At 41.2% G+C, this 15021-nt stretch overlaps 1 protein-coding gene across 2 annotated transcripts in view; it reads left to right on the forward strand.

Annotated features, from left to right (window-relative positions):
• The first annotated feature begins 3712 nt into the window (after window positions 1-3712).
• The window catches only part of LOC127530027 (uncharacterized), a 105536-nt gene continuing 94227 nt past the window's right edge, over window positions 3713-15021 (forward strand). Inside the window, exons 1-2 of one of the 2 annotated variants that reach the window (XM_051935597.1) lie at window positions 3713-3912; window positions 9773-9920. In XM_051935597.1, the coding sequence (XP_051791557.1) occupies window positions 3731-3912; window positions 9773-9920 (330 nt within the window). In that variant the 5' untranslated portion in view covers window positions 3713-3730. The remainder of the gene's footprint in view (window positions 3913-9772; window positions 9921-15021) is intronic. The other variant, XM_051935600.1, reaches the window with a different exon arrangement.

The following is a 15021-nucleotide window of genomic DNA, read 5'->3' on the forward strand; positions in this document are numbered from 1 at the left end:
GTCCCTCATCACAAGATTATTTTCCAAAATTCTTTACACAAGATTGAAATACGGGATATCATTAAACCCCAGGCAGAGGGGGGTTCATGGAGGCGGCAGGATGTACAGAAAATATCCAAACGCTCCAAGCTATAATTACAGCCCATAAGACACACCAAAAATCACTGGGAATGGTGTTCATCGATTTCGAGAAGGCCTTTGACACCATATCCCATGCATACCTATTTACAATTTTGAGGATAATGAGACTAGATGCTCATATTTCCCAACTATTCAGGGACATGTACTCCGGTGCCTCCACCTGTGTGGAAAACTATGAGAGTAGCACCAATGACATCACTCTGATGAGGAGAGTCAAACAAGGAGATGCCCTCTCCCCTCTATTTTTCAATATAGCAATTGACCCATTGATCCAAACACTAGAGACAGACGGTCGTGGTACCATGCTGGGTGGAGCCACTATAACGGCAATGGCTTTTGCCGATGACCATGTCATTGTAAGCAACACCTGGGGCGGTATGAAGACTAACTTAAATATACTTAAAGAATTCTGTAGAGGATCTGGACTCAAACTGATGCCGGCCAAATGCAAGGGTTTCTTCTTCACATGGAAGAACTGCAAGATGGTAGTCAAAAAGACCAACCTATGGAAGCTAGAAGGGGTTGAAATGAAAAGGATTTCCTCCAAAATCCCCATGGCATACTTGGGCATTAATGTCGAACCTAGGCAAGGCGTCTACATGGGGAATCCCATGGACGAACTAGACAAATGGAGCAATCTTATTGGCAATGCTCCTTTGAAGCCCTATCAGAAGATCAATATCTTCAATCAGTATGCCATTCCTCGTCTCTTGTACTCCCTGCTCAACACAAAATTGTCTTATGACAATCAAGAAATTGGATGTGCATATAAGGAAGACAATAAAAATGTGGTTGCACCTACCACAATGCACTACCAATTGGGTAATTAATTCCAAAAGAGCCAACGGAGGGTTGAGCGTCCTCAAGTTGGCGGCCATTGAGCTCAAATCCTCCTTCAAGACACTAGGAAGAATTGCACTATCTGAGGACCCAATCCCGCCAAGCTCTGACTGGCGACAAGCTGAATTTGAGATTTGGAAAAAGTTCCCCATTCAAGGACTAGGAATAGAATTGTTTGAAAATGATAAAGTGAGCAAATGCTGGTTGCACACTCATAACTGGATGAGCCAAGGACAATACATTGCCGCCATCCAAACAAGAGCGAATGTATTTCCAACCAGGGAAAGACACTACCAGAGGCAGACAGGAGCCCTCAAATTGTATGAAATGCTTAACTGCAACAGAATCCCTATCTCACATTCTGGGCCAATGTCCGGTAATCAAAAAGAAAGAATTGCTAGACACCATAAATTATGTAAGCTCCTGAAGAATGAATGGGAGGCACACGAATGGACTGTCCACAAGGAACAATCTTTTAAACTGAACAATGGGAGGTCCCTCCGACTTGACTTGATTTTGATCAAGAATACCAATGCCATTGACCTCACTGTAAGATATGAATTCAATTTAGAAGAAGCTCTAAGAGGTAAGCTCTCAAAAGAACACAAATATGAAAGTATCTCTTTGTTCTGTAAGTCTCTCTTACAAATGAAATGTTCAGACATTTGGCATAGTCATTGCAGCGAGAGGGAAATGGTATGATTTTAATAACAGACCACTTAAACAAATTGGACTCTCCGCATCCAGAACTCTGACCTTCTCCAAGCTTATGAGAGGAGGGGCTTACTTTATTCACTAGATATGCTCACTGCCTTCTCCAGATAAGCTTGGAGAAATGATAGATCTGGTTAATTTGGTTTAATTGGCAACCATTTGATGTAAATAGTTAATTTGATTAAATTTATTATTTGGTTAATTTAATTGGCATGCTCATACCATACATGACCACTGCAGACAATTAACCATAATCGATATACAATTAACCACTTTCAAACATAATCCAAGTGATGACTATCACTCTTTTGCATCAAAATTTGCTTACATCCGTCCTTTAATAAGTCAAATTGGCAACAGGCTTACCCCATCCTACCACCTCCTATGATCTTAACAATATCAAGCAGAGGATTGGGACAGGAATAGTACAATAACAAGGTATCCTGAATATCGCTCTTCTTGACCACTGAATGAAAAAGGTCTCCTGAGCGGTATACCATCGAATGCCTCCCTGGCTGCTCCCTGTATAGTTTTTGACTTATCTGCGACAAGCTATGTACATACTTCTATGTAACTTTATAGGAAAAATATGAAAAAAATTCTTTAAAAGACACAAACTGTATATCAAAATTTACAGGAGAAGTTTGATTCCATTTCCCATTCATTCATGAACACTGACTTTGTTCCCTGCTCTTTAATGGCATCCAGGACAGTGGGGGTTGTGTTACAGGTGAGAGACAATGGCCAGGGTCATTAAAGTCTATGAGCTTATGGAAAGCCTCTGCTTGCTGATTTCATTAACAAAAAGTAAGAAACTTAGTTTACTTTAAAATAAATAAATGAATTATCTCCTCTAACTGCATTGTCCAAATGAAGGAAGAATCTCCACCTGTCCAACATCCACCTCAAATCTGGAAAATTTGTCCAAGTTTACATTCAGAGTTTACATGTAATGAATATAAACACTCGTATACTGTTTGGTGGTTGCCTGTCCATAAAAAACTTTCTCCAAATGAGAAGATTCACCACATGTGCATTTTTCACCTCAGATCTCAGACTCTGGATGCATTACTTACATGCCACAGAGGTGGTGGTAAAGTAAAATATTTATATTTGTATAAAATTCATGCAAGAGTAAGTGTACTTTTGCCATAAGGTTTTGTTTCTCCCATCTCCATACAAATAAGCCTCCATTGAACCTGAAAGTTTTCATAGCTGTGAAGTGCCTCCCAGGTCAGCCAGAGTTAATCCTGGGTGCTGTTCACACCCCTTAATGTCATTTTTGATGTCTTCTCCTACCATATAAAAATGTTTCATGTTGGACAGAAAGAATAAAACGAAGGCACATTTGCAGTCCTTACTGCCAGCCACCTTTCATCCTGGGATTAAACATTCACACCTTTACTGGTTTCGGGATGGTGGTAATGCCACTCTTGCCAGGTATTACCTTAGGCCTGCCCCTTGCCCGCCCCTTTTGGTCTTTAAATTGAGACCTCTGGCACATTCTCTCATAACACTATCCTGCTGTCCACGAAACAGTTTACTGTCCACGAGAGACCAACCATCTTTTGAATAGGACAAAATGGCTTCTTCTACTGCTGTTGCTGCTGCTTCAGCTGTGGAGTCAAGGTGAGTTCTCTTTAAGGATTTTGATCTCCTAATTCACTTTGTTGTTACCTTGCAATTTTTGCTTTGAATTTGTGGGTTTAATTGTTGTTTCTATTTCTCATTTTATCATTTCAGAAAACCAGTTAGGATTCCACATGTTTGTCCTTACTGTCAGATGCCCCAGGCCACCCTCTCCGTCCACCGCAGAAGGGTTTGCCTAAAGAACAGTCCTAATGAAGAAATTGGTGATTTTGGCAGCATTGACAACTTCATCTCACAACACCTTCTCTGGCACAGAAGGATTTTTGAATTCAAAGATTTGCAGGCCAAGATTTCAAATGAAGGCGAGCTGCGTCAAATGGAGTTTCTAAAGAAATCGGGTCTTTACATACATAACGTCCCACCGGCTTTTCGTTCCTCAAAGCCGATGGAGGTTGCATCTACTCCAGCTTCTGCTGAACTGGTTCAGCCTTCAACATCGAGCATGGCTGCCCCTGCCCCAGCCTCTTGTCAAGAACCACAGCCTTCGACATCTGGTACGGCTGCCCCTACATCAGAAATGAGTCAAGAGGAGGAAGATGATATGGTGAATGACCCTTTATACCAAGAGTAAGTACTTTTTAAACATGTACATTTTCACGATAAAAGACAAGCTGCCCATAGCGGCCAATAACTGCCCTTGGATATTTTAAATAATGCAGTTTCTTCTTTTTGTATCAACAGTACAGATGGACCAAAGTGGACAAGTGAAGTCCGGAAGAAGATGGTGAGGTTGGGGCTTTACCAGAACCATAGTTTGGATCACCGTCTCATCATGGACTTTGCGAAGTATCTGAAGGGTGACCACCAGATGAAAAACTGTAAGCAAGAGGTAAGAGTAGTGCAGGCCTATTCTAAACCTTGCTGAGTGTACTTATCTAAGGACAATATAACTTTTTTCTCCTCTCTGTTTGCAGTGTGACAACGTCTTCCGATTCCTTTACTACATGGATCCAAACGAGCCAAGTGTAAATTTCACCCGTAACATTGAGAAGACCACGGAATATTTTTTGAAGCTTCATCAGGCTGGGCTCACATTTCAGACCGTGATGAATACATGAAGAGTGTGAAACGGTTCACCTCATTCCTCCTCTGCCAGACCAAGGTCACCCTACAGAACCCGGAGAAACATAACCAAATGAAGATGTACATAGACCTTTTCAGTGTCATGCAGAAGAATTTCTCCAAGCAGGTGTCAAAGGAAATAGCAGCAAAGAGGTATGCCATTTCTTAATCTATCACACATCCTCACTTTTCTGTTCATGAACTTACATCATGCTCTGGTCATTTGAAGCTTAAAGATAACCATGTATCTGTATGTGTGTGTTTTTCTTTCACCCGTTTAGATACAGACAGATGAATGCTGATCTGCCAACATCGAGAGAATGCCATCTCATTTTCAAGGTGTCGAAGAGAGACTTCCTGTCTGTCATCTCCAAACTGTTATGTGATGAGCCAACGTCCCAGGAGGAGCACCTGCTGGTCCTGTATTATTTGGAAGCAGTCATCGTCCTGGGCCACCTTCAGAGACCTGGGGTAGTGAAGAACATGACAGTAAGATTTCCTCTATTTCATGTATTCCCAAACTGACAATTTATAGCGTCACATTCTTTGAGTGTAACTGTCATTCCTCTTTTTTCATTCCAGGTCTATGAATGGGTAAACCGAAAGGAGCAGCTCCTTAAAGTCACGGATGAAGACAAAAGATTTGCCATCATTGGGGTGAAGGGGCACAAAACATCCACCCAACAGTTGGCAACTCTGGCACTAAATCAAGAGGAGGAGCAGGTATGTAAACTAAGTGTGATCTGATGTGGACCTCAATGTACTGTCAGAGACAAAGAGTACACAGCAGGGAACTCTCTTGAGGTTGACTGTACAACTTGCTCATTGTGACTTTTCTTTTATCTTTGCAGTGGTTCGATTTGTACTTCGTAAAAATACGCCCTCTTTACGTGAAGGAACAGCATCTCCTGGCCGATCACGACCCTGCAAACGATAGGTTTTTTCTTTCAACGACTGGCAATCCTATTTATAATCCTTCTAATGATGTGAATCGTTTGCACCAAAAGTAAGTCATCATAAAAGGCACCTTTTTTAAAAAATAATGCAACTTTTGTTTAAATGAAAATATGGTAATATGTTTTTTTTCCATTTGCTTACAGGTACAAGATCAAGGAGATCACCGCCGGTGTGGCAAGGAGGGTCTTGGAAACAGCCGCCATGAAATTGTGTAATGATATTGAGAAAAGCACCGTGGCTGACTACCTGGCCCACAGTAATGCCACGGCGGAGAAACATTACCCGTCTTGCCCGGCCAGACACCATCGCCAGAGGAAAACTTCTTATCCAGAACCTGATGAGTGAGAGTAGCTCAGAGTGAGTTGAATTGACAATTGTCCTCCTTTTAAAACATACTTCCATATGATTCATTGAGTTTCTTTTGAATCTGTGTCTTAAATTGTTTCTTTGTTTTTCTTTACAGATGTGAGAGTTCTTCAGCCAGGAAAAGAGGGGTCGCTGCAGTCTTCTTCAATGAAAGGCTGACTGAGCAACAGTCATATCAAAATCTTGTCATGCAATTCCCAGTGACACTGGATGGTGTTGTCCCTAAGAAGAAGCAGAGGAAGGACCTCACTGGGTTGCATGACAGGATGTGTTATGACCGTTGGAGAGCTGAGCAGGAAGCCCTCCGGTGCCAGCACATTCTTTGTAAGTTTTCTTCTATTGTTTCTGTCCTTAACAAACTAGAGTATTGGTCATTTACACTATTTCATGAATTGTGTGAGTCAAAGTAACAGTTCTCTCTCTCCTGTTTTTCAGCATCTTTCTGCAGAAGACAGCCGGCCCTTCATCGCATTGAGAAGAGGATAGGTCAGCAAGGGTGGACAACCAACATCCCTTCTGCGACGAAGATCTATGAAATGTGGAAGCCGGAAGGATCCATGGAGGACATACCACGGGATAAATATATTCAGCGGTATGTCACCAACCAGAAATGGAAAGGACTGGTTATCTGCGACAACATCCCAGGAAAAGGACGAGGAGTTTACACCAGCAGAAGGTTCCAGAAGGGGGAGGTAGTCTGTGATTACCATGGACAGAACATCAGCCGCAAGGAGGGTGAATTAAAGATGAAGAATGTGGAGGCTGGTGACATGGGCTACCTCTACTTTTGTAAGAACACAAGACAGGAGGCCTTCTGCATCGACGCCCAGGTATTTCCTTGTCCATGTCACCCAGATATGGAAACGTTTGGGCGTCTAATTAACCACTCAGGTAAACGAGCCAACCTACAGCCCCAGTGTTTCAACATTGACACTGGAGACGGGCCGAGGGATGTTGTGCTGTTCATCGCCAAAAATGACATTGACACCAACAAGGAACTTCTGTTCGATTATGGGGTGAGGAGGAAATCCTTCAAAGGTGAAGGAAGGGACTTGGAATGGCTTTGAAATTCACCATTGCAATTTTGAAAAAAAGGGCCTTATTTATTTTTTGTATTTTTTTGTACTATTTAATTATTTCCATGTAATTTGAATTGTTTTTGTATTGTTGTAACTGTCTTTTGGTGCTTTATTCAATAAAATATTCTAAACACAAATATGTTAATTTTGTTAATTCTGATATGCAGTTTGTGACATTAAAGAATTTCCCCCCCCATACTTATATACAGGTATTTGAGTACAGCCAGTATCACATAGCATTTTCCTTAACACATTACACTCTTGTATTTAAAAAATAAACTTGTTATGCAGTCTACATTTTTTTTTCAATTTTCATCTTGTGTTTCTGTACTCAAAAAATATTGCAGGACATACCGCAGTTGTTTGATTTTAAAGTTAATTAAATGTCTTACTTTGTTAATAAGGAGAGGCTTTTGATAAGCTCACAGACACTAAAGACCTTGGCCATTGTCTGACTTGTAACACTTCTCCCACTGTCCTGTGTGCCATTAAAAAGCAGGGATCAAAGTCAACTGACTGAGTGTTCATTGGATTCAGAAAATTCTGTTAATTCTGATATGCAGTTTGACTTTAAAGAATTTTTCTTATTTTTCCAAATATACTTATATACAGGTATATGAGCACAGCTATGGGCAGAGAACTCAAAAACTAAACCTGCCACAGCAATGACTGGACCCTGGCCATTGTCTGAGTTGTAACCCAGGACAGTGATAATGTGTTACAGGTGAGAGACAATGGGCAGGATCGTTAATGTCTATAAGCTCATCATGAGACTCTGTTTGGTGATGTTTTATTAGGAAAGAGTTAGAAAGTTAAGTAACTTTAAAAATAAATAAATTAGTATGTCCTCCAATTTATTTTGGCTAGAAAAAGACATGATTAAAATTGAATAAAAATGTAAACTATATAACAAGTTTCTTTTTTAAAGGCAATAGGGGAATGTGTCAAGTACAATGCTACCAATTATAGTATGAATTATTTCCCTGGTCATTTTTGGTTTCCCCAAAAACACATTTAAACTTTTATTTTTTAATTTTGGAAATGTGGCAAATGCTAAATAAGAGCCACACAGGAAGCAATTGTTCAAAATGGGATTTCAGGTATGGACAGACAAAGAAATATGCTTGTGAACATTTTGAGACAAACTTAAAATGAAACCTCCTCAACTTGGCATGGTGTGTTTACAGGCACAAACTATAATGAAATGTATCATGGATATTGTAAGTCGCTAGGGGTAAAGGCATCATCATAACAAGTAAGTGTATAAATTAGGCAATGCACATGTGCCCTGCATTGTAAAATAGTACCAAAATATATGACTCTCAGGATAACTCAACCATATACCCAATCACTATGCACATATTGTAAAGCCAATAAGCAGTAATGGATGTTAATAGCAAAATGATAAAAAAAAAAAAAAAAAAAAAAAAAAAAAAAAAATGCACAAATGGCACATCAAATTATTAAGCATGATCTCCTGAGTGTATTGATCACTGAGGTTTTGCAGTGGAACCTTTAGGGTTGGAGAAATATGCAAAAAGCTGTGTATATGTAAAGCCAATGAGTAGTAAAAGATGGAAATAGCAAAATATTAAAAAAAAAAAAAAAAAAAAAAAAAAATATGCTTTCACCTCAGAACTAGTAAAACCTCAGAATTTACATGTAATGTATTTAAACACTCATGTACACTGTTTGTTGGTTGGCTGTCCATAGAAAAGTTTCTCCAAATGAGAGAAGATTCAGCACATGTGAATTTTTCACCTCAGATCTGGTCATTTTTACCAAGGCGAATGCATCCTATGTATAGGAAACTACCAAACAGTGTACATGCACAAATCAGAACATAGTTTTTTGCAGTTGTCTCCAAATCCTTTGAATCTGTAAGTTTTCAAAGCTGTGAAGTGCCTTACTGGTCAGCCAGACTTAATCCCATCGGCTCTTCACACCCATAATGTCCACCTCTGATGTCTAGTGTTCCTTTAGAATTTCTTTAATCTGCTGCTTGCTAGACAGTGATTTGCAGGTACTTATGTCCTGCTCGGTCAGTGAGCTTTCATCCTGGAAGAGTGGTTTCGGGATGGTGGTAATGCCACTCTAGCCAGGTATTACCTTAGGCCCACCCCTTTTGGTCTATAAATTGAGACCTCTGGCACATTCTCTCATAACACTATTTTGCTGTCCACGAAAGAGCAACCATCTTTTGAATAGGACAAAATGGCTTCTTCTAGTGCTGTTGCTGCTGCTTCTGCTGTGGAGTCAAGGTGAGTTCTCTTTAAGGATTTTATTCTCCTACTTTACTTTGTTGTTACCTTGCCATTTTTGCTTTGAATCTGTGGGTTTAATTGTTGTTTCTATTTCTCATCTTATCTTTTCAGAAAACCAGTTAGGATTCCACATGTTTGTCCTTATTGTCAGATGCCCCAGGCCACCCTTTCTGTCCACCTCAGAAGGGTTTGCCTTAAAAACAGTCCTAATGATGAAATAGATGAAGTTGTCAAGGCTGCTAAAGACACCACACAACACCTTCTCTGGCACGGAAGGATCGTTGAATTCAAAGATCTGCAGGCCAAGATTTCTAATGAAGGCAAGCTGCGTCAGATGGAGTTTCTAAAGAAATCGGGCCTTTACATCCATAACGTCCCACCAGCTTTTCGTTCCTCAAAGCCGATGGAGGTTGCATCTGCTCCAGCTTCTGCTGAACAGGTTCAGCCTTCAACACTGAGCATGGCTGCCCCTGCCCCAGCCTCTTGTCAGGAACCACAGCCTTCGACATCTGGTACGGCTGCCCATGCATCAGAACTGAGTCAAGAGGAGGAAGATGATATGGTGAATGACCCTTTATACCAAAAGTAAGTACTTTTTAAACATGTACATTTTCACGATAAAAGACAAGCTGCCCATAGCGGCCAATAACTGCCCTTGGATATTTTAAATAATGCAGTTTCTTCTTTTTGTATCAACAGTACAGATGGACCAAAGTGGACCAGCGAAGTCCGAAAGAAGATGGTGAGGCTGGGGCTTTACCAGAAGCATAGTTTAGATCACCATCTCATCATGGGCTTTGCGAAGTATCTGAAGGGTGACCACCAAATGAAAAACTGTAAGCAAGAGGTAAGAGTAGTGCAGGCCTATTCTAAACCTTGCTGAGTGTACTTATCTATTACATTAAGCATAATATAAAACTTTTTTTCTCCCCTCTGTTTGCAGTGTGACAACGTCTGAAGATTCCTTTATTATATGGATCCAAACGAGCCAAGTGTAAATTTCACCAATGACATTCAGAAGACCAGGGAATATTTTTTGAAGCTTAATCAGGCTGGGCTCACATTTCAGACCGTGATGAATTACATGAAGAGTGTGAAACGGTTCACATCATTCCTCCTCTGCCAGACCAATGTCACCCTACAGAACCCGGAGAAACATAACCACATGAAAATGTACATAGATATTTTCAGTCACATGCAGAAGAATTTCTCCAAGCAGGTGTCAAAGGAAATAGCAGCAAAGAGGTATGCCATTTCTTAATCTATCACACATCCTCACTTTTCTGTTCATGAACTTAGATCATGCTCTGGTCATTTGAAGCTTAAAGATAACCATGTATCTGTATGTGTGTGTTTTTCTTTCACCCGTTTAGATACAGACAGATGAATGCTGATCTGCCGACACCAAGAGAATGTCATCTCATTTTCAAGGTGTCGAAGAGAGACTTCCTGTCTGTCATCTCAAAACTATTATGTGATGAGCCAACGTCCCAGGAGGAGCACCTGCTGGTCCTGTATTAATTTGGAAGCAGTCATCGTCCTGGGCCACCTTCAGAGACCTGGGGTAGTGAAGAACATGACAGTAAGATTTCCTCTATTTCATGTATTCCCAAGCTGACAATTTATAGTGTCTCATTCTTTGAGTGTAACTGTCATTCCTCTTTTTTTCATTCCAGGTATACGAATGGGTAAACCGAAAGGTGCAGCTCCTTAAAGTCGGGGATGAAGACCAAAGATTTGCCATCATTGGGGTAAATGAGCAGGAGAAGCCTACTTTATTCATTGGACATGCTTACTACCTTCTCCAGATAAGCATGGAGAATCGATGGTTCTGGTTAATTCGTTATAATAATTATTTGTTCGTTCTAAATTCTTTTTTGGTTAATTTAATTGGCATGCTCATACCATACATGACAGTAAAGACAATTAACCATAAGTTGATAGACAATTAACCACTCTCCAACACAATCCAAGTGAGGACTATCACTCTTACATCAAAATTTGCTTACATCCGTCCTTTAATAAGGTCAAAATTGCAACAGGTTTACTCCATCTTTCCACCTCCTATGATCCTAACCATATCATACAGAGGATTGGGACAGGAATAGTACCATTACAATGTATACTGAATACAGGTCTTCTTGACTACTGAAATGAAAATGTTTCCTGTTCATCATATTATTGAAAGCCTCCCTGGCTGTGTTTCACTAAATGCCTCCCTGGCTGCGTAACCATGAATGTCTGCTTCGGCAACGTGAAGGGAGGGAGACAAGTAGGTGCCCGGGTTTTCTCCCTGCTGGTCGACAGGGGGGAGAGAAGGCAACTGGATGACTGTGTCCCAGCCATGCCTGCTGACAAGAGGTCTGGACAGGCGCCCGGGAGGGTAGCGCCTACCCACCCGGACTCTCTCCAAGGCCATGCATGTCTGGGCCGCGCCGCCACACCACCCACCTCCCAGAGCGGAACGGGGGGGAGAGGGGAAGGACGCCCATGGAGGATGCCCCTTCCGCCCCGCCTCTCCGGAGAGAGGGCGGGGAAGCGGGCCTGAGAGGTTTCAGGTCCAACCGTCCAACGACGGGTCGGCACAAACCGGTAATGATCCTTCCGCAGGTTCACCTATGGAAACCTTGTTACGACTTTTACTTCCTCTAGATAGTCAAGTTCGATCATCTTCTCAGCGCTCCGCCAGAGGCCACGAGTGAGACGGCAGGGCCGATCCTAGGACCTCACTAAACCATCCTATCGGTAGTAGCGACGGCCGGTGTGTACAAAGGGCAGGGACTTAATCAGTGTGAGCTTATGACCCGCACTTACAGGAAAGCCTGGGAAACATTGAAGATGATGACCCAACTTGGCAGAGGTAGGTGACCAGGCTCAACCCCATTAATTTCAGTCTGTTAAAGTTACAAACTTCTGTCAATGTGTCTATAATTGAATTCTTTTTTTTTAGACCTCAGCAGGCCTTCACTACCACCATGAGGGTCCAAATGGACAAGCATGGCCTCTACCACAAGTTTCCTGAACAGACTTGTCTGGTTTCGGGCTTTAAGGACCATCTAACCAATATGCTTCATGAGGATTTACATTCAATAAATTGGCGTTTCTTTATTTAATATGATCCTAATGTTCACACATGTTTAACTGATTGATTCTTTGTTTCTTAAGCTGGACAATGTCGCAAGATGGTTAAAGTATGTCCAGCCAGACAACAAAGAAACCAACATTGGACTTTGAGTCAGAAAAGGGAAAGGAGTTCCTAAAGTTGAAAGAGGCTCAGATGGCTCCATCAACACGCCTTAATTATATAAAGGGCATGATTCGGTTTGTGAAGCACCTGCAAGTTTGTCTGGAGTATGTAAAGGAAGAAAAAACTGCCCAAAAAATGCCTGGACTATTTAAATTTCTTAAACCTGGCAAGAAAGCCTATTGCACAGGAACTAAGTAAGGCAGAAGTTGGGGAAAAAATACTCCAGATTAACAAAAGGATCACGCAGCATCAAAGATTGCCAGAAGATCTTTAAAGTTGCAAAGCCAAGGTTCCTGCAGATCTAAAGGCAATCTTTTAAGTGGCAGGGACATCGGAAAACAGGACATGACCATATTTAAATATGACTTAGAGGCCAACATCATACTTGGACACTTTCAACGTCCAGGAGTGGTCGAGGGCATGAGAATCACTGTTTGGACACACAAGATGCCCCAAAGTCTCAAAGTGATTGCTATTAAGGATCACAAAACCGCATCTACACAGGTGGCCACAATTGCCATTTCCATGGAGGAAGAAGCTGTAAGTATAACTGCATAAATTACTATCCTGAATGTCAGTTTGTCATGTGCACAATTAGTCATTTCTCTTCCTCTGTTTTAGTGGATGGAAATTTACTTCAAAAAGTATTCATCAGGTGTGGCTAAACCAGGATGTCAAAGATGATGACCGGTTCTTCTTGTCAGTCAAAGGAGGACCTATCAATAGCGGCACCAGCGACGTGCAGCGGCTGCATGACATGATTTTCTTATTGAATTAAAAAAGCACCATTTTTCTCCTCTCCCCTTGTAAAACTTTTTTTGTAATAAATGCCCATGCATTTTGTTTTTCAGGTTTAAAGTTTCCAACGTTACCAGCACCGAGGTCAGGAAAGCAGTTGAGACCTATGCTGGAGCTCACTTCACAAGTAAGCAAAAACAGAACTTGGCCAACTACCTTGCCCACACAACAGAGGTAGCAGAGAGCTAGTAGTGGCCGACGCCATCGACATGGTCCACACATTTAGGATCCTCCAGTTCTGGTGAGGAAGTTGCAGAAACCCCCAGTACAAGCAGGACTGTTGCTATCCAAGCAGTAAAAGAGAGAAGTTTATTTTTGTATGTTCACCTTGATGTTCCCACTGTCCACGGAAGGCCAGCCACCTACTAAAAAGATCAGGAAGGAGGCTGGTTTTGGTGAGGATCGATCTTATGATCAGTGGAGAGGCTGCCAGTACATGGAGAGAGAGAAATACATTATGTGAGTATTGCACTCCGATTTGATTGATCTTTGGACTTTGTTTTCCAAGTTTACAACGGAAAATTGAGAGGCAGGGATGGGAGTCCAATTGTCCAAAGGCAGGGGAGATCCTCAGCCTTTGGAGACCTACCTCCAAAAATGAAGTGGAAGAAGACTGCAAAATTTCCAGGGCGGTGCAACATGCAAAGGTAGAGGGGGCTGCATATAAAAAACCTTGGCAGCGAGAAAGGATTTGGCAAGACATGTTTTTTTTTTTTTTTAAATTTTGAAATAAAATCAGGGCGCTTTTAGTGCTTTAACACGGCTGTTTTATGTCATGTTGTTGTTTTGTTGCAGGAGTGATTGCAAACCCAAAATTCTGTAAAAGTGACAGTTTGTGACTACCATGGGCAGGTAGTCACAAAAGATGGACTAAGGCTAGTGCAGAGCCAAGTAGATGAGATGGGCTATGTCTTTTTTAAAAATGGGGTACATGGAAATGGAAATTGATGCCCAGACATATGCATGTCAGTGTCATCCTGCGGTTGACACCTTTGGAGGCCGGTTGAACCATTCTCGAAACCGTTTCAATCTCAAGCCAGTATTATGTAAGATTTTGGTGCATGGTGTTAACGGACACCATCCTTTTATGGGCCACGAAGGACATTGATGTACTGTAGATAAAAAACTGAAATATGACTAGGGGGTGAATCACAAGTCATTTCGGGGTGAAGGGTACGACCTGACCTGGCTTGACGATTAGCCTCCGGTAACAGTCTGTTTTGCTAAATTCTGTGTATTACACATTCCTATGTATTAGCTAGTTTAACACATCATAACATCTCTGATACATGCTTACATCCTCCTAGCCCCTGTATTAAGTTTCAAACAGCGATTACAACAAACCATAGTACAGAAGCGGCACTAGCTTGGATTTAATAGACTATTTGGATTTAGAATTATCGATTTCTTCAGGGAACTTCAATCTGTACTAATCTCGCTATTCTCTTTTTTTTCCCTCAGTTTTAGGGATGTGCACCAGCACCACCAGACCAAGACACCATGAAAGACCTTCAGACGCTGGATGAAGGTGGGAACGTCGTCTATCTACAAGACCAACTTCATCAAATCCCTTCTGTGAAGATGACAACCAATTGGTTTTAGTTAGAAATATTAATGTTATGTAAAATGCGGTCTTTAGGCCTTGTAACCCCCACATTTTATTTTCTGTCCTCCCAGCCATCAGATCTTATCTTGATTTGTTGTTCTTTTCCAAAGTATTATTGCAGAACCTTAAGTGTTTTTAGAAGGTTGAAAAATTACAAGAAGAAAACAATTAATACATTAATGTGCTTTATAAATGGTTTTGTTAATACTTTGATACTAAATAAATTCTTTCAATGTTCAGATTTATGACTTTTTTGTTTTTGCTTAATGACCAGACTTGATATCCAGTTTAAAAGGC

Source organism: Erpetoichthys calabaricus, chromosome 1 (genome assembly GCF_900747795.2).
Source record: "Erpetoichthys calabaricus chromosome 1, fErpCal1.3, whole genome shotgun sequence".
NCBI lineage: Eukaryota > Metazoa > Chordata > Cladistia > Polypteriformes > Polypteridae > Erpetoichthys > Erpetoichthys calabaricus.